Below are 25,900 nucleotides of genomic sequence, written 5' to 3' on the forward strand. Positions count from 1 at the left end.
GATAGTGGCACAACCAGATTAGTGGTGACTGGATAGTGGCACAACCAAATTAGTGGTGACTGGATAGTGGCACAACCAGATTAGTGGTGACTGGATGGTGGCACAACCAGATTAGTGGCGACTGGATAGTGGCACAACCAGATCCGTGGTGACTGGATAGTTGAACAAAGATTAGTGGTGACTGGATAGTGGCACAACCAGATTAGTGGTGACTGGATAGTGAGACAACCAGATTAGTGGTGACTGGATAGTGAGACAACCAGATTAGTGGTGACTGGATAGTGGAACAACCAGATTAGTGGTAACGGTTTTTATTTAAAATCTTTTTATAGAGTTATTATATCAAAATCAAGCTGTTGTTCCTTTGTGATTTTTAAGTACTTTTTTAACTATTTTAATGTCCAGTGTATAGCAAACTGTTTTATCTAAATCTAAGACAGGGTTATTATAACTTTACTTGTTAAAATCAAATGCATCAGAAAGTAATCTAAGTTATATACTGTCAGGAAAAGTATACAAATCATGAAAATGATTAGAATGCAACTGTATATAACCATTATATATATATATATATATATTGTTGACAGGGAGCGGTACCTCCGGTTTATAGGTATTTTCCCTTGGCTAACTACTTTTTAGTGGATTCTTTTTTATATGATGATATTTCTGTATCAATACAAAGTTCAAACATTATACCATGGTTTGATATGACCAATTAATTGTACTCAAACCATCTGAAAATTACTGAACTTTTGTAACATATCAAAGTTATATTCCTGTATTTATCTATTTAAAAGTATATCTAAAAACCTCTAAGCACATACAGAGAAACATCTGCTGATCATAAAAATGGTGGGGTTGCCAATCTCTCTAATATCGGTATATGTTTCTGATCAAACAAACATTGTAATAAGGGAGATAACTTTCTTTAAAATAATGGTCTTCTACATTGTAAAGTTGTAACCTTCATTCAGGGATTGTTCTTGTTTCCCATTTTTATAAACTGTCAAAACAGACATTACTGAATCTGAAAATTGGGAATTTATATTTTCAGAAAACCAATATGGTAGCCAGATTGATAAGGCTTAAATAGTGATATATCAGTATATATGAGGTAGAGAGATATGAAGTAGACAATGCACAGACCAGTACGCATCAAACCACACACACACTAAATATAAGTATCATATCCCCCTCTTATCATATCCCCCTCTTTCTTTCACAACTCTTTGTTCTTCTTTTATTTTTTTCTCTCTCTCTCATCCCTCCCTCTCTAGAAAAAAAATATCATAAAACTTATGAAAGAAAGAATGAAGATAGAGTGAATATAGGATCTTACATGAGTGATCATTTCATATGAGATTTTATGAAACAGGTCCAGGAAGATTTTTTTTTTTCAAGCCTTGGCAAGCAAAAAAAACCAAAAAACTTCGAGACGAGTTTCATAAAATCTCATATGAAATGAACACAAATTTATAAGATACTTTTTATCACATAACTACAAATACCTACATGACATAGAATTTCTGTCAAAACGTATTTCGAAAATCCAGCAGAGGCCACCATTTTGTCCTGCCGTTCTCGTAATCTTGTTATAATCATATTACACTAGTGACATATGCAAAAATATTGCATGGGCGAAATCACTAGATATCAGGCGGATTATGTGATAAATTTTCATATTGCACGTTCATGTGATGAATGTAAAATTGATGTATTGTTTGAAAAAAAACTTATCCTAATGTTAAAATTATTATCTTTTTATTGCCAATTAAAGTACCAAGGTTAAATCTTTAGTATACACTCTGTACTTGTCTGTAGAGTCTGCATATTACATTTTACAATTCACAAAATTGACTTTTTCTTGTAAACCATGGTGGTTGCAACTTTGCCAAACTTAGTTAGTAATAATTAGTAATAATAGTGTAACGGGAATGCATAGTTTATACATAGGTATATGTTATACCTCATGTTCTGAGTTAGTCTACTTCCACTCTTGAATCATTCTGTAAGCATTATGTAATCTTATTGTTGCAGGTCAGCTCACCTTTATAACTTTCTCTCCTTTTCTAATGTAGGGTTTAGGTATATATGCAAGTGTATGGTTATTATTATAAGTTAGGTAAATTGTCCTATGGAACCGGGTCGGGAGGGGGGGGGGTGTGGGGGTGGGGTGGCTTATTATGCACGCACCCTGTCCCAAGTATGGGAAGATTTGATAGTAACTACTGTGTAGGGCAGGTTGACTAGGTTATAGAGAATAATCTGTAGCCTTTTATATGTATTTACTTTAATGTCCACAGGGTATAATAAATATGTGTTAGTTAAAGTTTATGTGCCTTCTTGTTTTATATCATAACTGGTACGGAACCCCGAGTATCGAACCTGGGTAACTATTTATGTTCACATCTAGACAGGTGAAAACCTCGCCTGTTACAATCCTATAGGTTGAAGATCAAAATAAACAGTTTGGCTTTTCCTAAAAATGTATCCAACACTGAAAGCACCAAATGTTGTATATGTTTAAGACAAAAAAACCAACTTATTCACTTTTTTTCTGTGATTTTCATTGATATAATATGCAATATTTTGTAGCTGTTGTGTAAATCAAAACATCTAAGCTCCAATTATAAATAAAAAAAAATAATTTATGTACAGGAAATGTAACACATTTTTACTGTTAATTATCAGATAAATAGAAAACAAAATACAATCTAAAATATGTCATCTCAAGTCATGCTTCGAGTTTTATTGGTTTGGCTTAAAATCAAAATCTTTACAGCACACAACTTTTTAGAATTTGCATAACCTCATTACCTCAATCTTAATTTAACAGACTGATTACCAATACCAGTAGTCTGCAGTACAGTAGATGTTGTCTGGAAAACGTGTGTAAGTTGAGAAATACCGAATGACAATCGAAGCTCAATGTTTATGAGGAGAAAACAATCATAATGACACCTAATAACAAAGTTATATACGTACCTGGTCGATATATACCTTACTTCTTTGAAGTTTATTGTAGTTGTGCTATTGTTGTTTAGTTTTCCTAACACCGGAAGTCCACCAAGAGTTATCTCATAGCGTCAACATCCGGTTTCGTTCTGGGTTGGTTTACTTTTTGCACAGGATATTTTATCGAGTCAGTATGTCTTGGGGACAGCAGCCTGGTCAATACGTAAGATTTCGTTCAAACATTTTATGAAAACATTACAGAATAGTAGACTTGCCACAAGAGTTAAGGGTTTGAAACATTGCTTAATTGAATGATATACTATCAAACAGTGTTCATTGTCACGAGTTTCGAAATACCAATGTTCGGCTAATCATCGTCATAAATGAAGGTATCATTCCTCAACTTACCATCCACTTTACTAACATTTGTTGGACAACAACTAAGTATTTCCATTTGATAAGAATACATTAAATAACTTACAAAATAAATATATGCATTTTAAACTTACCATAATTATCTTGATCAGATGGATGATTATGTATTGGTCAAATTTATCTGTTACTCAGTTACTGTATACAGTACAGTGTATATGTTGTGTAGATCATGATTCCATGATGCCTAACTACTGAGTCTGTACATAAATATCATAACCGACTAGGCTATGACAGATACTAGACTGAACAGCTAGTACATTGATTTCTTAACATTCACCTTAAATCATGTTAGCAACTTACATTGATTACTGGTTTTTAAATTCAAATTAAATAATTTATATTATGCTCGAAAATATTGAGAATGGTTTGAAAAAGACAATTACTTTGTGGCCTTACTTTGATGTTAGCAAACTGAATTTATTTTCTATACTGTAACATTAGTGGAAACTGTCGTAATATTTGTTGAAATTTTAAATATAACTTTTCATAACTTAATGACACTGTTGAGTGACATTTAGTCTATTTCATTTGTAATTTAACATTTTAAGGGTGGATATGGTCAGCCACAACAACAATATGGTGCCCCACCACCAAGAGGTCCATCTCCAGGCTATGGAGCCCCACCCCCAGGGTCTGCTCCCCCTGGGTATGCCTCAGCGCCTCCTCCTCAACATCAACAGCCTCCTGGCTACGGTCAACAGGGACCACCTCCTCAACAGTATGGACAGCAACAGCAGCAGTTTGGAGGGTACCAGCAGCCTGGACAGCCTCCTATGTATGGTCAGCCCGCAGGGTATGGGGGAGGGGCACCACCACCACCAGCTCAGTATAACCCACCCCCACCAGGGGTTAGCCAAGAACTGTGGCACTGGTTTCAGGTACACACCAATGTCTATAGACTGTATAGTTCTTTCAAAAATAAAACTGAAGCAGGTGTACTATGACACTGTTTGATTTTAAGTGTTCTGTTGGTCCGGACCATGATCAATGATAGATTTTTAAACAAACAAATTTGATTTGGTAGGTATTAAATGTATAAATGCCAGGAGGCTTGATTTATTTCTCCTTTTAGTGATTCTTAAATAAATACATCAATATTCCTTACAGGAAGTAGTCACATATGATCATTTTCATAGATATAATTCAACTTACCGTATTTAAGTATACTAAACTGATATGTACATGTACCTTGATAATTTCACATTGGTCTGCTGACTTGAACTAACAAGATTTGACTGTATACCTGGTAAGCTATAACAATAATTTCATTTTGTGAAACATTGTTTTATTGTCAAGAACATGAAATATCCTTAATATATGACTTTAATACCGTAGCTATTGCTAGTAAGACACAAACCAAGTCCATGATTGAGTACCATTAATACTTGTAGGCAGTTGACCAGGACAGGAGTGGTAAGATCACTGCTGTGGAACTGAGACAGGCGCTCATGAATGGTAACTCCTCACCATTTAACCCAGAAACCTGTAGAATCATGATTGGAATGTTTGATAAAGACAAGTAAGTTATCTAAAATATAAAAAAGTTCTTCTGTAAGCTTCGGATATAGAGCATTGAAAATGACTACCATATAGATTTATACAGATCACAAATGATATACATTTTTTACTCAAATACATATTTTCTGAAGTACGGTAAACCTTCGGTTAGTTCGAACAAAATTAAATAAATATTGATGGACCAGTTCGAATTATCCGAAATTAAGCTTCAGGAAAAAATCGTGAGTTCGAACTATCCGAGTTGAAATCGGTAAAAACCAGGTTTGAGTACCAATGTACTTAGCATAAGCAATGTAAGGCAGAAAATCTATAGGGAAAGTATTTAGTTTCCTAAAGATAATATATTCAATCATTTTCTCGTAAACATGAGCATGTAATATGTGGCTTTATAATTAATATATTGCGTAGCAGAAGCCGCATGCATATGTGCACGTGGACAAGGCCCCAACGGCACCGTTCACGATCGCGGCCTATAATTTACATCGACGTCTGTTAACTGAGATAGAAACTTTATTTAAACCACAGAAAATCTTGTAAGATCTTTGTTAAATTTCGTAACAAATGTAAATTCATTTATTTACTTTTTTAGTTAAAGAAAATCCGGTTGCATTTACGAAACTGCTGTTGAAAATATTTGTTTACATTCATTTCATAAAATTAGGTCACAATCGCACTGTGACTGTCAGATTGTCCAAAACCCGATTGCATATTGTCTGCTTCTAAAATTACGTAACTAGCTATAGTTTTAACCTGTTGAAAAGCTACGTATCTATTGTTCAATTACCCAACACGTGGATGGTTTTGGCTGGAGCTGAATATGTAAACACACTCACTTGCTGTGACCCAGCGGCTGGCTTTTGATGCAAGCCAGGGTGAGGCACGTGTTTACAGGTAATTTAACACCTTGATTGGCTGACTAAAGATAGACTGAATGCATATTTTAATGTCGACTTAAACTGATATCCGTATCTAGAACATTGGCGATTTCTTCCACGTGTTTCCATCAGGTACAGCAAATTTAAATATATATTGTCGGGGCCTAAGATTAAACATTTTGCCTTGCAGCTTTGTGTACGATATATCGGCATAAATAATTTTTATTTATGGCTTAAAATGTTCATAACTTATATGTCGTATGGTCATTATAATGATCATTAATACAATCTTTATTCCAAACATCAAAACTGTTGCAATATGCAAAATATATCGCCAATTTTAGGGACCCCATTACGCCGATTTGCTGACAAAAATCTTACTTTTATGTTCATAATTTGACATGTTCGAACTATCCGAAATAGGATTGATTATAAAAAGTCAGTGTTCGAACTATCACTAGCTAAAAAATTACCGTTTTTCTGGAAAAAAATGTGTGTTCGAACTATCCGGCGGTTCGAATTAACCGGAGGTTTACCGTATTTATCAATGAGAAAATTTTACAAAAAATAAAATCACAATTCCTCATCTTGGGTGAAAACTAAACCAATTCAATGAGCAAAATCACAATTAGAACTTGTATTGTCAGCAGAGGCGGTATAAGAAACCTTTACTTTGTGTTATACAGGAGTGGAACGATAGATGCACAGGAATTTGCTGCCCTTTGGAAATACGTTCAAGACTGGAAAGGCTGTTTTGACAAGTATTGGCTTATTTCTTTATTGTTTTACTGTTTTAAAGAAAAATGGAAGGGTGTTAAAATAGTGTAAATATATTATTACTTAAAACTTACATTACTCAAGATCAGGAAAACTTTATCTGAGTTTTATGGAAAATTTTGTCTGACCTTTCATTTATCTCCTAAGCACCATATCACTGAAATATCATTATTTATGTTTTAGATTTGACACAGACAGATCAGGAAACATTGACGAGAGGGAACTCAACACAGCCTTCCAGACGTTTGGATATCGACTGTATGTTTAATACTCAAGTCATGCTAATTTATTATCTCCCTCTTTCACCAGAATGGGGAATTTTAATTTGGGTCTGTCCGTCCGTCTCTGTGTCTGTCTGTAACACTTGGTTTCAGTGCAATAACTGCCACAAATCTTAGAGTTCTGCATGGATTCTAACCAAATTTGGTCCAATATACGCTTGGGGGAAGGGGAACAGTGTTTGATAAATTTTGGCTCTGGCCGCTCAGGGATAGGAGAGGCTGGGCCCAATTGAGGAAATAAGGGTTTAAATCCTTTCGATCGGTACTTGTCATAGAGTTCTGCATGGATTCTAGCCAAATTTGGTCAGATACATCCTTGGGGGAAGGGGAACAGAGTTTGTATAAATTTTGGCTCTGACCCCCTGGGGGCAGGAGGGGTGGGGTCCAATAAGGGAAATAGAGGTAAATCCTTTAAATTGCTACAAGTCATAGATTTCTGCATGGATTCTAATCAAATTTGGTCAGAATCATCTTTGGGGGAAGGGGAACAGAGTTGGAATAAAATTTGGCTCTGACCCCCTGGAGCAGAAAGAGAAGGGCCTAACAGGGAATTTACAGGTAAATCTTTAAATTCCTTCAGAAATGAAACAATGATCCTGTATTCAGAACATTACTTGGCATTACAAACCAGGTGAGCGATACAGGCCCTCTGGGCCTCCTGTTTTTGTAACTTGGTCACATGGTTAAATGTGCCAAGGGCTCAGATAAGTTTGCTCGGCACTTTCATCGAACCCTATATGGCTGAGGTATGGCCCTTTAATTAACGAAAAACACCAGTTTCGTCTGTTTCCATTCAATTACTCTTGTAAATATTACAAGATTTCTCAAAACTTACTAACACGGTTAAATGTCTTGGGGCCTTGCCCAAGTTCGATTGGCACTTTCATTTGACCCTATTTGGCAGAGTTAAGGTTCTTTGATTAACGAAAGTGGGGGAAAATAAATTCCACAAATTTGCTTGTTAACAATGATATAATGTTTTCAAACAATCATCCTCCACAGGGAGAAATTGAAGATGACTAAGAGGCCAAAAAGAGACAATTGTACTGTTTGAACTATAATATTATGGTCTTGTACTTTTGCTATACACTTAACATTGTTAATACACCTATTGTCAAGGATTGTGATTAGATAATGCTGTATTAAATTATGTATCATCAATTTTCTTCTTATCTTAAATGGTAATTTCACAATTTTATCATTTAAAACTTAAATGGTAATTTGATGAAAATGCCCTTTTCTCTAAAAGGTTTCAAAAAACACAAATATCTCACTGGTGACATTTCTTTGATAATAAAGATTCGAAATGGTAGCGATATGTTAAGTTTACTCCTGATTAAAGACAACAACTTTGAATATGCATTTTTTCAAACTTTTTGAATGTCTTAATATGTTTTTTTTATATATATCTTTCAGATCACCACAATTTTGCAGCATTGTCATTCGAACATTCGACAAACGAGGTATGCGGACAATAAATTTTGATGATTTTATCCAAGCTTGTGTAATGCTTAAAACATTGACAGACAAATTCCGTGTGAAGGATACCCAACAGCGAGGAGTGATCAACATTAGCTATGAGGATGTAAGTACAATATGTATCAACATTAATACCAGTGTTCTCTAGTATGTGGTTTAAATACTGCAGGATCGGGGAAAATATAGAATTCAACTCGCAGAACTATGAAGTAATATTGAAATACTTGTAATGCATTTCTTTTAGAACATTTGGTTGATTTTGTAACTTGTTCAATGAGTAAAGTTTTAGAATGAACAAGGGCTTGTAAGACACTTAATATTCTTCTAACTGAAGACTTCATATTTTTGTCCCACCATCATCAGATGGTAAGCTATTCAAATAATCTTTTGTCCATCCTTTCATCAATCCGTCAATTAACAATTCTTGTTACCAATATATCTCGAAAAGTACTGAAGGGATCTTCCTCAAATTTCAAATTTCAGATGTAGGTTTCCCCAGGGCCGTAGTTGTGCATATTGTATTTTGGGATCAATCAGTCAATAAAATGGCAGATCGGCTGCTATCTTGGTTTTTGAAGTTGAAGTTTTAAAAGCAGAGAAAAGATCCCTCTTTCATTTGTCAAACATAGATAATTCTTTGGTGGGTGCCAAGATCAAAGATTCCTCTTTCATTTGTCAGACAAATATAATTCTTTGGTGGGTGCCAAGATCCCTCTTGGCTTGTATGTGTTGTTTTATCTGAAGTTTTTTTCTCACAGTTAATATATGTTTGTTTGAATTTCAGTTCTTGGAAATGGTCTTGGATAATACACTTTTGAGTGTGAAGTAAGAAGCATATGGATTGTGATGAAACTAACTGATGATCTGCTGTTTTCAAATTAGTAAAGTCTCCTGGTGTACTTATTGAAGATTTTGTTGTCAGCTTCATGGATGTTAAATCGCTATTACCCAATAGAGGGTAAGATAGACATCAACACATTGACTACAACAATTCAAGCATATCAACAATGCGTTGTATTGCTATATTTTCACTAGTTCAACAACTGCATTCTTTCATTGAAATAATTTCATGGGAGGAAAATAATTCCTATCTGAATGGTGTGACGGAGCATCACCATCCTTCAGCAGAATCTTAGAGAAATTAATCAACATATCATCCCTTGTACAGAGAACTGACTCTTATCTTCTAGATGTATGCATGTACCTGTACAACTACAAGCCTCCAATTTTACTATGAGGTAGTCCAGGGGTGTAGAGATCGTAAGTGATAGGAACCCCTGGAATATCGAGGGTGACCCTCATGGTACAGAGAGATTTAAAGGTCATTTATCAGCAGCTTACTGTATCAGCATTTCATAGTACTGAAAAACTTCACCAAAGATTGAAAGAGTACTGAACATAGATCATGCCAACTTTAGTTAGGAAAATATTTGGGTATATGCTTTATAAATGAGAAAAATGAAACAAAAAAACCCATACGTATCTTTTATAATGGTGATACATATGTATTACTGTTTGTGAGTTTAATACTAACATTGTTCTGTGTTGTTGGTTTTTTTTTCTTCAAAAAAATCTTTGGGGTTTTTTTTTTGAGTATCGTTGTAATCTCTTGTTTTTCAGAACAACATCCAAAAACAAATATCATTTGTATTTAGCAAAATACATTGAATCAATGGAAACAAGTCATTGCAGAAGCCTTTAGATTAAGATAATGATTTGTAATATGGTGCATAGAAAAAAAAGTGTAAATTGTTTGGAAATTGTTCAACTTTAAAAATGGACTTACAACTTCTTTCATTTCTTTCATGTGATGATTTCAGAAAATGTTCACTAAGATTTATGACTAGATACCCATGTAAAGTGTGTGACAGACTTCTTCGATACCTGTTCTGGTTTTCAACATTATAGAGTTATCTGCTCTTGGGTGTGGGTATTGATTATAATAATTAATTATAAATCAAGTTCAGATGTACAAAATGTGTTGTTTTCTCTGAAAAGTATAAAGTTACACTAAACAAACGTGATAATACAATCACTGTAATATGTTCAAGGGCAGATAACTGTGTAATTTTTATAACCGAATCTATATCAAGACTGCAATAGAGTGGGGTATTATAGTAGTATTCTATTAGATTATATGATTTAGTCACCTTATTCCTGTCTGTAGTAGAGTGTATACTGTTAGATACTAATCTAGGAACTTTTGTTGTAACGGTAGTTCATTGTACTGCATAGATTTTTTTTCATGCGTAGATAAAGCCATAGAATAGTTAATCAGAAAGTGTGTTACCTATATATTGCTATAACATAGAGGGTAGAGGCAGATTTATTGTGTGAGTTTACAGCATTGTAACAATTGTATTGTTTGATATCAATTTATATAATATGTATAAATAAAGATATTACTTCATTGCTATAATTTTAGCCAAAGATTGGAAATGGAATTTAGCAAACCTATAAATGTTATTTAAATTAACCCACTATCTTATGATTCAAATCACTTTCCTTATATATTCTGTTGTCCATTCTTTAAATTAAGAAACTGAAGAAAAAAACATCTTTTTTGTTACAACTTGAATGTCAAGAAGTAACTTTGCATCAACTTCCTCATCGAGTATGGAAGAGGTCTTTTTGTAATATTTTCAGTTGAATGTTTCCCATTTGTTTGTTTGATTTTGACAATGGTCAGGGTAACAGTGTGTCTAAACAGGCAGTCATTTTAAACTTTGATTGTTGAAAAATGTTAATGTCTGAAGTATGAACTAGATCTTTATCAAGAACTTGGAGGATCTACTCTATTCATTATTGTTTAGTATGATCTTAAATTGAAAATCAAGATGGCAGACACGTACAGTAGTGGCACCTGATAACCATTTTTTATTATGACTTGTGTTTTAGGACATTTTTGATTAAATGTATATGTCTTTATACCTTTGAATATATGATATATTCCTAGATTGCATATAATGTTTGATTCAATATGATCCTGTAATCAAAAAGAAAAAAAATAGAATAGGAAAGTAACGAAAATAGGATAGACAGATCTTCAATGGCGGGTTCCAAAATCTTCAGAGGGTATTTTTTGTATGAAAATGAATATATATTGTGCTGTTATTATTTATGACATGTAATATAATGATTTACTACTCTCCATTGATGTAAATGAAATCTGGTTATTTCAGACTAGTTTAATGGTTGGAACCCCCTCTTTTTTTTTTACACATATATGTATTAACATACCAGCATGTACATCTCAAACACTTGTTCTACTAATTTGGTGAAGCTAGATCTATTAACTGATGATTGATAAATACAGATTCCTATTGAAGGAAGATAACTCTAACAAAATGTTAAATGTTATGATAACGACGTAATACCTTTGTGTAGCAATCAACAAATTTTTAAGTCAATATCTGTGGTAAATATTATAATCATAATGTTCAAAGAAAGAATTTCCTCAATTTTTGTCACTTCTAGATGACTATAATGGTATATATCAACTGGAGATCTAGATGGTTATAGTGGGTATATATCAACTGGAGATCTAGATGGTTATAGTGGTATATATCAACTGGAGATCTAGATGGTTATAGTGGTATATATCAACTGGAGATCTAGATGGTTATAGTGGTATATATCAACTGGAGATCTAGATGGTTATAGTGGTATATATCAACTGGAGATCTAGATGGTTATAGTGGTACATATCAACTGGAGATCTAGATGGTTATAGTGGTATATATCAACTGGAGATCTAGATGGTTATAATGGTATATAATATATCAACTGGAGATCTAGATGCTTTACAATTTTTTTCTGTGTATATTTAAGATTTTGTCTGGGTCTTCTCAAACTGTGGATACTATTAAAAATAGGTGTTGGTAAAAGTTTAGAATTACATGTATATTTTCTTATCTGTAACCACTTGTATAAGTAAGTCGACAATCTAATATGTTCTCAAAATACTGTCTAGTGGTATACAATGTATACCTATGTACTTGCTTGATCTAATTTTAGATTTTTTATGTTTACTGAATTTTATCTGTATGTCTGTCTCAGCAAATCTTATTTAGAGTGTGTCATCTGTTAATCCAAGCAATTATATTACTGGGTATAATAGGTATTTAGGTATTGCAGCTATTGTTTTCTCTAATCATTCCATGAGGCGGTTTTTGTTTTGTGTTCTCTCTATGGTAAAAGTCCTTTTCAGTGTGTTCCGAAATGTGGAGGGCAATATCATACCAAACTTCTATTAGCCTTCTTTTTCATGGTCAAGATTTACATCAGAACATATACCACAAGTAGGAAAGTTACCAGGAAATGAAAATAGGTCATTTGCAGCCTTCCTGCCTAAAAGTTTGTTCCAAACCCAATTATTGTCCCTCGTAGTTTGGTAAGCTTCAGTCACTGTTCTGCTCTTCTCATATACAGACATTCTTATGTGTAACACAAGCTATAGTTGCAAGTTAGGTATCTATGAATGAAATAAGAAAACCTGTTTCAGGTGTAATGCCGGACGGAATGAAATTATAGAAATGAACTAGGATATATGAGAATATGTTAAGAGCTTTTCCAAAATTATACATATGGGAGGTACGGAAGGCACTTTCTTGAGAACCCACCTCCAATGAAAATATTTATAACATTTTAGTACTGTATAAGGAATACTAAGGAAATGGGGAATCACCCCATCACACATCAAATGTTAATACAAGTGTCTCCCATCCCTCCCACCTTGATAATTCTGGAATAGCCCTTGCCTTGTGCATCCACACTTGTTTTAATACAGTCAAATAAACAGGAACTAAACTGCTTGTATTTGGTATGCTCATTGTGAGGTGGATCAATGCTATTTGCTCAAAAAGGTTTTGTCCTTGTTTCATCGAAATCTTTATGCATAGCCAAGTGTATTTTTTCAGTTCTTTGTGGAAAAATAATGCAGTTCATGTCATCAGTGTTTATTTTATGTATATCTAGGACAAAAGCCTCAGATATGTTAAAAGGCCAAATGATTTTCAATTGTTCATAAAGTTGCATAGTTTCTGTTGGCTCAAATGTGTAATCTTTAAAAAAATCTAAAGGAATTGTAACTTGTATTCAGTTTTGTGTGACTTTTATAATAAATAGTTCTATTATTATTATTGATACACCTTTATGAAATCAACTGACCAATAATCACATCATGATTTTAATTGCATGATGTATTAAACTGAATTCTTTCAATCAATGTTCATAATTTACATATGATGTATACATATAGTTATCTACATTTTTATATATACACGTAAGATTGTGCATATAAATTTTTCAATATTTAAATGAAATAAATATTTTCAATAATTCAGTTATTTGAAATTGATGGTTACCGCTTGTCTGTTTCCGTTGACTGTCAATTACATACTGAACTTCTTGGTACATGTTCTCAGGACTCCGACATGGATCTAATTTACCTCTCTGTCATCATAAACTGTAGGGCTATTCAAATCACTCCAGTCAGAGGTCCAACCATCCATGAACAATTCTTGAGAGCTTGTACTGCAAGAATCTTTCTCAAACTTCAAATACAGATTCCCTTTAGCACCTTATTGCCAGGTTTGCATATTCCATTTTGGACTGATTTTACACAAGAATAAGATTATTATAGCTATTTCTCATAAAATACTGAAGAGGATTTTTATGTTTTTATGTTATCAACAAAAGTTATTCACCATAACCTTAAAGTGAATAGTCGGGCAAAGAAAACCAGTCTAAGTGCGTTCATTGGCCTTCCAAAAGTTCTCACATATTAATACAACGGTCAAGTTCTGCTTACGTTTCCCAGTTCTGACCATTGAAATAAAGAAAAGTTGAAAGCATTGAAAGTGAGGCTGCGTGGAAATGTAACCACGGACATAGTCAGCCGGGAGGACGTTTTAGCATTCGTAAAAACTAAATTAATTTCTACGAACGCAGACAGATTTTGACGAGAAAGTTTATTTTTCTATTCCATAAGAAATTATACTGGATACATTCACACCATTTTTACCAACTTTAGTCATCCTTGCCCGACTGTTCACTTTAATTTGAAACATAATTATTATGTAGGTGTGAAATAGATTTGGTTACAGTACAACATCCTACTCCACCAGATATCATCTCCTTACGTGACTATAACTGTAAGGACACCAAACACAAAGCAAATCCTATTGGATGATTATGATTATTGACTGTGAATATATGTCAGTTCTCTGAAAATACCTATAATGCATGTATTTCTTTTCTGCTTGGGCTTCCAGTTTATCACATGTACCTAGCATCGGAAAATAAAAAGACAGTTGGTTTTTTACTAGTAATTAGAATAGTTCTAATGAAACAGAACAAATATAACATGGTCATATTGAAGTATTACAAAGTTACATTTGCAGCAGCACTGAATATTGGTTATCTACAATGGGATTGGACAACATCTACAACCTCAACTAGTTCCTCCAGATAGTGGTGCATTATATAGATTAAATAGGAAAATGTTTGCCTTCCAAAGAAAATGAAATTTTGATCAATGAAATAATACACAATTATTCCATGTCCTATAGTACAAAGTTGATTTTACCGAAATAGCCCATACCTTTTTATTACTTCACTCAGATCTAGAGTTACTCCCCTTTATTTTAATTTGTCAGTACCTCCAATTTATCAAGCAACTTATTGACAAAGTGAAACGAAGGGAAGTAACTCTGATATACATGTATTAGAATGCAGTACTGCAGCATGGTCAGCTACTAACATGGAATAACAAATAACAGCGTAAATTCATTTCTCTCATTTTAATTCATTAACAGGTTCAAGTAATACTGCATACAATGTTCTTTATGTAGAATGTTTCAGACATATTAATTACAAATGAAACAATATCTCTAATTAGAGAGTGACGACAGTGAATATTCACAGAAAGTTCTTATCTATAACATATCATCAACAAGATTGTGTTGTTATTATGTATACATAAAGTCTATAGATGATCATTTTCACATATTAACATACCTCAAAATAGGAATAATTAATATATATATCAATCAATGAAATATCATCTTCCTAGGAAGAGAGCATAGTAGGTTTAAGAGGTCTTCTCTCCGCTGTCTTGGAACTCCTTGGAACGACATCAACGATCCTCAAGTGATTGTGGCTAATGACAATATCTGAAAACGCACCAGAAAGGAAAAAGGAAATTAGAATATATCACACGATCATAATTTCATTCTACATTGTACTAAATGTAGATTAAGCTCTTACAATTTATTTCCTGCGAAATGTTGAAATGATCAAGTCCTGGCCAGTGCTGACTGAACACACTCAAGGACATTAATTTGTCAGCAAGTTTTTGGAAATACAAATGTACCATTGTTTGATATAAAGCTTCTTTGCTGATTACAATACAGTATCCAATGGTACCGTACATGATTTTTGCTGTAAAATATTTACAGAAATTTTGTTTGTAATTTTTACATCTTACATACTGTACTTGTTTTGTTTTTATTTCACATTAATGAAATAGTGCTGTAAACTACTGAAATTCATTTCTTTTCTATTAAGTACTGAAAATCATTTTTTGCTAATAAACAACACATTTACCGAGATGAGGTGTTAAAAAACAAGACTTGACTGACAACATAAGAAATATATCCATTGACCATTCTGTTAAGCACTGAACAGGAACATGAATTCATTACAATCGTACTTATCACACTCTAATATTAAGGGCTTTTTTATCAACTACCAAAACTGCACAGAGGAAAATCACTTATAATTAATAGTAAAACTAGGATTTGAAATCGGAAATACCATATGTCTGTTTAGGGTACATTTGAAAGAAACATTTTCCAGTAATAATGTATACCAAATATAACTTTAAAGCCAAATATTTCAAAGATAGATACCAAGTACATATATTACTTTTCCTGAATAAAACATTTTCTAACAGACAAAATTATAAGTGACCCATATCTATATGCAAGACAATTTAATATTGTATTAAAGCCAACTTATGTTTGCATAAGAATAAATAAATTTTGAGCATTTTGTGGGCGATTGAAACTCTTGAAAATGAATTGTTGCAATATTTTCAATTACAGGTAAAGTAAAACTTCTATTTATAACTGTTAATGGCTAAATTAAGTTGCTGTAAAAATAAGTTAGCTTACAGAATTCACTGCAATTCAGACATCAACACAATTAGAATTTGTAAGCTCTGTTTATCACGTGTAATTGATTTTGTTACACTTGAACATACAAAATTTTATTTAAGCTAACTTCAAAGTCCATTTAATTTTCAAGAAATATTTAGTGGTCAAGTAAATGTACCTATTTGGTTCACTTTCCCAGATTTTCAGAATATTGAAAATTCTGAAATAGCATGTTTTGCTTATTCACACAATGACTGTTGTTTACCCCACTTTAAGATTGGGTTAACTTTGGTATTGATATGTATATCATTACAGAATTTAACAAAATATACATTAATTATTTTTGTCAATCATGATTAATCAGCTTTTGTTTCTTTACATTATCACAAACATACTGGTACTTATTTTTCTGATTGTTTTCTCAATCCAATCAGATTCTGGAAACAATAACACTATGCTTTTTAGTTAAGTAATTTTTTTTAAAGAATACTCCCACCCCTTTTAAAAAGGTAAATAATTAAAAAAATCACCTAACCCTATGCTTTTTAGTTTTATGTCCAACTTCCTTTTCTGATCTCAATGTGCCAAAAATTCTTTTTACTTTATTAATTTCTACTATTCTAGTAAATATCTATGGGATGCAAAAGCTTTAGATTATCTGTCTACCGCCACATTTATTATATCGCAAAATAAACTGAAAGAATCTGCAATAAATACATGTAAAAAGCAATAATATATATATTTGTGACCTCTATTAGGTTTGCATAATACAAGCAATAAGTATATCTCGAGGTGTACCTGAAACAAAGACCCCAACACATTATTACACCCCGTGTAGTATAGACGAGGGAACCTGAGCGAGTATTGGGAAGTCATACCTGTTACAATACACAGATGAACATGAGGGGAGTAGATTTCATTCAACATCCTGTTTCTTTATATTCCTTCTCCACAGTAGTTTTGCTATTGTAACTGAAGCCCACTGAAATCAGAAGTAGTGTGCACATGTCGTTTAGAGTAGTTTTGTAAGACGTAAATTTTGTACATGCACGGTGGCAGCTATGACCGCGGCCATGACCAGCCAGGCCCTAGCTGCTCTCACCACTACTCTTACTTGACATAGCTGTGGAATCAGGGAACTCTGTCGCCTCTGCTGTTGGATCATGTGTTTACACTAACCTTGAGTAACACCGGATCAGCTCATTGGCAGATTTATAACGTGAGCTTTCACTAACCTCAATATTCCATTTTGAAGAGTCAGGAACGTACAATGCAATAATCAAACAATGTATCATTTGGAGATTTTGACCCATCGACGTAAAAACAAAACATTGTACATGTACATGCCACTAAGTAGACAACATTTGTACAAGTACAGAACAATCACAGAAGGATAGCTATGGCAACTTTACCATAGAAAAAACTGCAACAAACCTCAAATTCTACTAGACCTAATCTTCACTTTGGGACATTCCAAAATGTCTGTATTGCTTAAAAGGTCATGATCACAATAAAACCAAAAGCAGTTACCCCCTCTACAGCTATTTATTTAAAACAACCATTTTTTCCCCCTTCATTTTCACTTTCAAGGTCTACAACATGAGAAACAGAGATAGTGTAAGATGCAAATTTGATCTTAAATTGATAACTGATTTTCTTTTTGAGACAAATGTAAATAATCAGTTTTCAATAAAAACATAAATATCATATTCTCTATTCTTATTGCAACTTTAGTAAGCCTACTTCATATTAACATAACCAACAAATTTCATTACATATTCAGAAAATATTGAACAGTTTTTCCACTGTTTTTTTTAACTATAGCTTTTCAGCATCAGTGTTTAGAAAACATTTAAAACATTCATTACAACAACTGCAGACTAATGTCTCGGAACTGAAAAAATCAAAGACCTAACTAATGTCAAATGAATGTCCATATCAGGAACTACATGGGTCTCTTGCAACACAGAATACAGATAACAGTCAAATCCAAGATAACATCTACATTGTCATTTTGAAACCGATAACACTAATACACTTAACACACATTATTAAAAGTAATTTTGTCATTTAAGAATAACATTGGCATCTTCGTACGGAGAATGTTGTACCTTATATTGGCATCTTCGTACAGAGAATGTTGTACTTAAATGATCAAAGCTACGATAGGACAAAACCAAACAAAGCAGTTATCCTACATATTATAATGTTGGTACTGAGAATGACGATACACTGACCTTCATATCAAAGAAGAACTGCACAGTAGCCGAGTCATCTGCAATCATCCAGTTTGATTCGGCTGACGGGCCAATGACACAAAGTTTTAAAAAGAACTTGAAACTTGATTCCCTAAGACAAACTCTATACTAGATACCGACAAAACTGATACACCAACCTCCATTCCACAAAACTACACCGACACTTTGGTAATGACAGCATAAATTTCAGCACAAACCTCCAGATCTACAACAGCATTCATTGTCATCTTGTTACTCAAGAACTAACCTCTAGCTCTGTTGGAAACGGCAGCTCAGCCATCTTTGTGTACAGCAGAATTTGAATTCACTAACCTCAACAGATTCTCTCTCTCCCTCCATCTAGCAGGGTTGTTATCAAGTAAAGAATCTATAGACACTAACCTGCACTATCAAACTGCCTTTTCCTGTCATGTGTGTGCACATCTTCATCAATCACCCAAAAAACTTTTGAAATGAATCTTTTGATGCCTCATATAGGAGAAAATATGTTTAACTTGTTCATATAATGACAAGTCTTTTATAATCTTCTTTTTTTAATTTTCCGTTTATATACTTTTTGTTTAACCTGAATCTTGATGTTTACCTGCTATTTCTCCAGTCCCCTTTCTTGTTTATGAGTACACTATATGTTACCTGTCATTTTTCAGTATCATCGTCAATGGAGTGTGACTCAAATAGGTTATAGATCTTACCTGTTTCTCGCAGACATCATCAAGGTAAAAGACTTTCTTAATCAAGGTAAAAAACTTGAAGGTAAAAGACTTCCGTAAAAAAGATATATAGATAGTACAACACTAAAAGCCTTATTTTCAAATGACAAAAAAATATTTTTCAAATTGTGCAATCTAACTAAAAAGTTTTCAATTGAACTTCTTAAGTATTTTTTCAGATGAAAAAGTATTGAAATTTACGATATGAAAACGTGTTGACACTGAAAGGTTGATCATTACCACTCACCTTGTGTTTGGTATAGGAACAAGTACAAGATGGAATTGATATTACTCTCAGTAAAGACGGCTGCAAATAGCTTGGCTGGCAGGAAGCCTTGGATTGGTTTAAGATAGAAAGTTGAAAATTGAATAAAAAATCATTTCAAACCACCATAGATATATACTAATCAATGTTCTTCCATTCTGGGTGTTAATTGTAGACTTATACATTTTGTTCTGTTTCTTTGTTGTTGTTGTTTTTTTGTCAGTACAAAAATTCCTCTTTTCAAATTGGGAACATGGTCAAAAGTTTTAAAAGTTTGTTTTTTTAATTTCTATAAACCTGACTTTATCCAAACACAGCTTCTTTTCAGGAAAAATAGACTTTATTCATACATTTTAAGATTTTGTTTCTTGCTTGTTTTTTTTCTCTCTCCCTCTCTTTGCAGATTCAATATGTCTGACAAAGATAAACCCTCTATAGTTCCCTGAGAATGGCTCTCTGTAACATGTAGGAATAGCATCAACAACAGCACCGTTCCTGCACTTACCTGCAATGTCGCGTTACTCTATTTTCAATTTCAACCATTGGTCAGTTCTTGTCAACTTTGACCTCTTCACCACTGGACACCAGTTAACTTACCTTGTTTGTGGAAAACTGACAGCAAATATTGTGTCACCTCTTATTCATTCTTTGACTTCCTCAGAAACGTTATTTGGAATAGATTCGTCTTTACTATTGGAAGTGTCCTCTTTGGGCTTCTCCTCAGCCTTAGGACTATCTCTGTCTCTAGAACGTGACTTCGTCTTTCCTGTCAAAAATAACATCAAGGTTGAAGTAAAGAGTACTAATATGACAAAAACAATTTTTTTATTGGAACAAGATATTTTGGAGATAGACTGAACTTCACAAGCAGTGGTTATATTCATGAAGTTTAATGCTTTATTTTCATAGCTCAAATAGTAACAACAAAAGATAATAATGTTTGCTAGTATAATTGAAGTTATAACTTTAACTGAGATAGGAGAATTTAAATAGTTCTCTTGACAAAGAAGGTTGATCCTTATTTTTGATTATCAGAAAACGGTATAGAAATTACTATCTCATAACACTACTTGGCTTGCCAAGGGGAATCAACTCTGCAGTCCTTACCTTTATCTCTGTCCTTCCTGTCTCTACTTCTCCTGTCTCTGGAACTACGATCCTTATCTCGAGACCTGTCCTTACTACGAGATCGACGTCTGTAGTCCTTATCACCTGAACGTCGGTCCCGACTCCTTGACCTTCTGGAACGTGACCTTGATCTAGAGCGGCGATGGCGGGAAGACCTATGACGATCCCTTGAACGGCTCCTGGATCTATGTCTGCGGTGACGGCTTCTGCTTCTAGAACGCCTGTGTCTGAAACATCAATGAGAGTTCATGACCTTTACCCTGCTGTGCTTAACAAAATAATATGTGAAGAATTGAAAGCATGTATCAAATCTGGAAATAAACTTTACAAGCTATACAATACCAAATATAAACATAATACCAAATATGAACATTAAGAACTACACCTTAAATTGACTCTTACCTGTCCCGATCACGGCTTTTAGAGCGTTTTCTTCTTCTTTCTTCTCTTTCCTTTTCTCTCTCTTTTTCTCTTTCTTTTTCCTTTTCTTCCCTTTCCTTCTCCCTTTTGCGGCGTTCTTCTCTTTCCTTTTCCCGTTCTTTTTCACGTTCTTCTCTCTCCTTTTGAAATTTAGCCTCTCTTTCTTCTTCCTCAGTAACCCTTTTCTGAAAGAAAGCAAAGTAAAACATCAAGAAAAGACATCTTCACTTTTGGAGGTAGCAGTTTAAAGGATCAAAATCAGATATCACATTATATGTGTTCTCTCTACCCAAGATTACAGCAGTGTTTCTTCTAGGAGGCAAGGGGAGATAACTTTGAAGCAGGTTAGCACTATGAGCACACTAATGACTTACCATTTTCTTTCCCTCCACATAGGCTCTGATTCGTGCATACCCAGCATGCTGTTTACCCATCAGATGTTCATCAATCCTCTGTTGAACATCCCCAACTACAAGTAAAGCTCCACACACAGAGCAAACTTCCATAGTCTTCTCTGGCTCATTGGATTGTGTGGCCAGCTTATTCTGCAAAGTATAACATATTGATTTCAATTATCTAGTTTGCCAACACATATTCTCACATAATGTTTTCATTTTATATGCTTTGGTATAAATCTGGTTTTATGAATAAATGATTAGATATTTCACTTCCCTTGAAATAACTTGCTAAATTATCTTTAGAAGTTTTATTCTCAATTACAATTTCATTTTTAAACGAAGATATTTTGCATTTTATGAATGGGATGACAATCTTAACAATAAATTCTGATGTTAGCAGAGTTTATGACAGAATGTTACAGATGCAGGCGATCACCCACAGAAGAGAAATGTTTGATCATACTTACAGACTCGCTCTGTTTTCTCTCCTCTCTCAGCTGGTCACAGAGTTTCATGACACCCTGTGCCTCCTCCACCTTTCCTTCACAGCCAAGTTCTTCTGCCTGAAAAACATATACCTCGGTACTTATATATTAAATCAATCATCATGCCTAATCACAACTAATATATGTGCATACACCATACCTTTGTGAATAAAAAAGACACCATACCTTTGTGAATAAAAATTTTTGTCAATCAATTTTATTTTTTTATTATTAAATTATGTAAGACAGTAATTCCATCAAAAACAGAAAAATAAAAGATAGTTTAGCACACACATAGATCATTGTGTACATTAAAAGTTGTTGTTTTTTTTGTTCAGATAAATCAGAAATACATATTTTTTTATTTTTCAATTGAATCAGTTCATCTCATTATTCATTAATAATTAAGATAAATGAATGTCAACCATGCTGTTTTAAACACTAGATACAAATATTCAGCACTTGTCAAAAATTCCTTAGGTATTTTCATAAATTGTGATCAAATTGTGATCATTGATCACAGAGAATGATGAACCATCTGATCAATGGACAGACTAACTTACCTGTTGAACAAGGTCATTTATCCTCTCTGTCAACATTTGTATTTTTTCTTCTTTGTCTCTGTTCATTTGACCATTTAGCTGAAATACCAATGATTCACTTGTAACTGATACTGTTAAGGAATATATTATTGATAAAATATTCTTATCAAGAACGGAAGGCAAAGGACAAAACTCAACCCATTGATATGAAATAAATAAAACTGATAATGATAAAGTTTCTTTTACTAGTTATAAGTTTCAAATAATTTATGCTTTTTGTTCAATCTGACCATCAAAACCTGACTTACATTTCCTTGGGCATTGTTGAGAGCTAGACGCTGATGTCCTCTTCGAATTCGCCTTTCCACATCAGCAATTAGCCCCTCTAGGTAGCGTTCAAATTCTTCTTCATAGCCCATAGTTTTTACCCTACTTGATGTCTTGTACCTGAAACATGCCAAAATGTACATTTAATACTTAGACATTGAAAAATACATCCTAGTTAATTTATAAAATAAATCCAAAACAGCTTTAATTAGCTAATGATTCCCTTGTCTCGATACTGATACTGGATATTAGTCTATAATTTCACAATATTATTTTCACAATTATAAAATTTGTTTTCTTTCTTATCACAACCTGCCATTACCAATTAATATTAATATTAGTTGCCATCTTGTTATAATTATATTTATCATATGATGCATAAAATGACACTTACTCTTTTTTAAAGATTTCATCATGTATTTTTTCGCAAGGTCCTGAAAGAATATAATAGATTCACTGGAATTAATACAACATATATCATAATTACAAATAATGTTTCATCAAAGGCAATTAACTTACACTTTTCCAAAATTTGTCATAAAAAGGAATTGACTATTATTGAAAAGTCCTGACTTGACTTTTCATAAATTGAAGACACATTTGTAGTCTCAAACATCAATTAATCTAAATTTTTGCTTACTCCACATATGGAACCTTCAATTTTATTTAACCTATCGAAAACTTTCTTGATCAGTTGCCATCAGAGATATCAAATTTCTTCTGGAGGCTTAATGATTATAACGTGTACAACCATTAGGCCAAAACTAAAATATTGTTTGTTTGCCTAAACCCTACCTATCCATTTGAAAATACCCCTACTCAAATTATTTTATTGAAGTTTCAAACTTTCATTTTTTTTCATTGACATATTTTTAAAACTTGTTTTCATTGATGTCAGAATCAGATCTTTATTTCTTTTACCTTGGTATTTGCTTGTCTTGCTTCTTATCCTTGACACTCATTTGATATGTAGTGAATCAAAGAAAGTAATGTATATAAATTTTGCTTTAAAAGTAAATAGAGAAAGCAATTAGAATAAACTTTGTAAATAAAATAAAATCTTTTCCTACCTACCTACCCAGTCATATTTATTAATTCTGGCCTTAGCTACTGTCGCAGCGGAAGATATCGCCTTCTGAAGGTGATATCTTCTCTGCTACAACAGTAGCGATAGCTAGTAGTTACTAGTAGTAAAGCCATCAGCTCCCCTACTCCAACAGTGATAGAGGTTAACACGACGAGATACTTTTAAAATTTTGTCGTGTATCCACCCAATGTAATCAGGTGGAACAAGACCTCATACATGTGTAGGAGTACAGTTCCCCCATCCCCCACTTATAATAAACAAATGAATTGATTGGAGTATATATATATAATCAATAATTACGTAATTGATTTGTCTAATGTCTGACCATACCTAAATCAGCTCTTGTGTTCACAAACAACTCATGAGGGCAAAAGTCCACTAGGAAAAATTTGCACACCTGAAAAACAAACAAAACATTCATTGTATTTTCATTATATTAGAAGGATGATGATTGAGCATCAAATAAATTTATACCAGAAACATATTTATCATATACATGTTTCTGATAACATCAACTTTCGATTTTGCTATAAAATTCTTCATTTGATTTCAACATCTGCAAGATTCGTTTACATTATCCGATGGCGTCGACCATTGCACTCGGCAGTGGATAAATTTTCAAGGATTAGTGACAGTTGCTATTAATGTAGAAATAATAAGCAGAATACTGCGATTGGATATCATACGACATAGAGTAAAACTTGTTTTAGACCTTGGCGACTCGACGACAAGAAATCAAAAACGTTTGTGAACGCACATGGCTTTCACGATCGACTGAAGTTGCTGCGTTAAACAGAAATGACCGAGCGACAATCTTTGGTTTTTAACAATTTCGTATATTTTACCTCAGAATCTTGCCAATGAAGTTCACTTTTCTTTTCGGTAGGGGCAAGATTTCGATCTCGCCCCATAAGCTCATCCAACATTTGTGACAATGCATGGGAAGCCATTTTCGTGAATAAGGCGGCGCCCCTATCGGCGGAAAAAATCAAGGGGAGGTAATATCAGTTAACAAACTGCTAGAAATTATTGATTCGGAAAGTCATTATTTCAAGCATAAATCCTGACGGGCCTGCGTTTTTTGATACAGGCCTGTAAGGGCGCTCGCCTGAAAACAATATAAAATCACCAGGTCCGTCTGATAAACGAACAACTAAGTTAGGTCCAACCAGTCAAACCGCATAATCGAAAACGGCAGTATGCATTTTGAAAGGTCTCATTTATTTTATTATGCAAGACGTGCCAGTAAATTTGACATGATATGACAGCATTGCAATTTCTTTTGGTAACAGTCCGTAACACAATTATTTTATGAGAATTCTACCCACATAAAATGACCGGCAAAATGATAGAGGATATATACAGTATAATTTCCTTGGTTCGTCACAGAAATGATTCGAAAGACTGTTACCGACGTTTTAGAGGTAATTATCAAAATCATCATACACAACTGTCTAACCTGGGGTATACAATACAGTTCTAGAAATTTTTAAATGTCAATAAAACTATTTTCGATAACCAATAAGGATTTTTAGGACAATATAATCTATCTCAATATAATATATCAGAAACATATAAACCTCTGGTAACGTCACAGAATGCTGCACTGTAATTTTTTTGTTGGTTTTATGCTTTAGGTCGGTTTAAATAAAAAAAAATATATCTGCATAAGTTTTTACTATTGATAATAATTACATTGTAAAATTGTGTAATGCATTGTATGCCTAATGCATTTGTAGACCACAACTTGAAACTCGATCTCGTTTTACATTCCCGGAAAGGCAGTGGGCCTTTCATATTT

General features: G+C 33.4%; 3 protein-coding genes across 8 annotated transcripts in view; 1 reads left to right on the forward strand and 2 right to left on the reverse strand.

The window, feature by feature from the left end:
• The window catches only part of LOC138323668 (L-threonyl-[L-threonyl-carrier protein] 4-chlorinase-like), a 19,050-nt gene extending 15,914 nt beyond the window's left edge, over nt 1–3,136 (reverse strand). Inside the window, exon 1 of the mRNA XM_069268442.1 lies at nt 2,986–3,136. The gene's annotated coding sequence lies outside the window, so the exon portion shown is untranslated. The remainder of the gene's footprint in view (nt 1–2,985) is intronic.
• On the forward strand, nt 3,082–13,108 carry LOC138323667 (programmed cell death protein 6-like). Its single transcript, XM_069268441.1, has 7 exons — nt 3,082–3,178; nt 3,939–4,268; nt 4,782–4,909; nt 6,470–6,544; nt 6,744–6,818; nt 8,258–8,426; nt 9,105–13,108. Exons 1-7 carry the CDS (start codon nt 3,149–3,151, stop codon nt 9,147–9,149), a joined length of 852 nt encoding a protein of 283 aa, XP_069124542.1. The 5' UTR covers nt 3,082–3,148; the 3' UTR covers nt 9,150–13,108.
• Nucleotides 13,109–15,108: 2,000 nt separating this feature from the next.
• Nucleotides 15,109–25,072, reverse strand: LOC138323666 (luc7-like protein 3). 6 transcript variants are annotated; one of them, XR_011208581.1, is made up of 12 exons: nt 24,945–25,072; nt 24,430–24,496; nt 23,407–23,446; nt 22,994–23,132; nt 22,707–22,784; nt 22,126–22,221; nt 21,635–21,805; nt 21,243–21,445; nt 20,820–21,067; nt 20,310–20,478; nt 19,695–19,781; nt 15,109–17,461 (listed from the first exon to the last, which is right to left on the reverse strand). XR_011208581.1 is itself a non-coding variant. In XM_069268439.1 (11 exons), exons 1-10 carry the CDS (start codon nt 25,047–25,049, stop codon nt 20,354–20,356), a joined length of 1,272 nt encoding a protein of 423 aa, XP_069124540.1. In that variant the 5' UTR covers nt 25,050–25,072; the 3' UTR covers nt 15,109–15,495; nt 20,310–20,353. The 6 variants fall into 6 exon arrangements, 3 of the variants coding, with proteins under 3 accessions (XP_069124540.1, XP_069124541.1, XP_069124539.1); XR_011208580.1 differs by having other exon boundaries at nt 15,109–15,495; nt 17,358–17,461; nt 19,695–20,478; XR_011208579.1 differs by having other exon boundaries at nt 19,695–20,478.
• Nucleotides 25,073–25,900: the final 828 nt, after the last annotated feature.

The sequence above is a fragment of the Argopecten irradians genome, chromosome 5 (assembly GCF_041381155.1).
Source record: "Argopecten irradians isolate NY chromosome 5, Ai_NY, whole genome shotgun sequence".
NCBI lineage: Eukaryota > Metazoa > Mollusca > Bivalvia > Pectinida > Pectinidae > Argopecten > Argopecten irradians.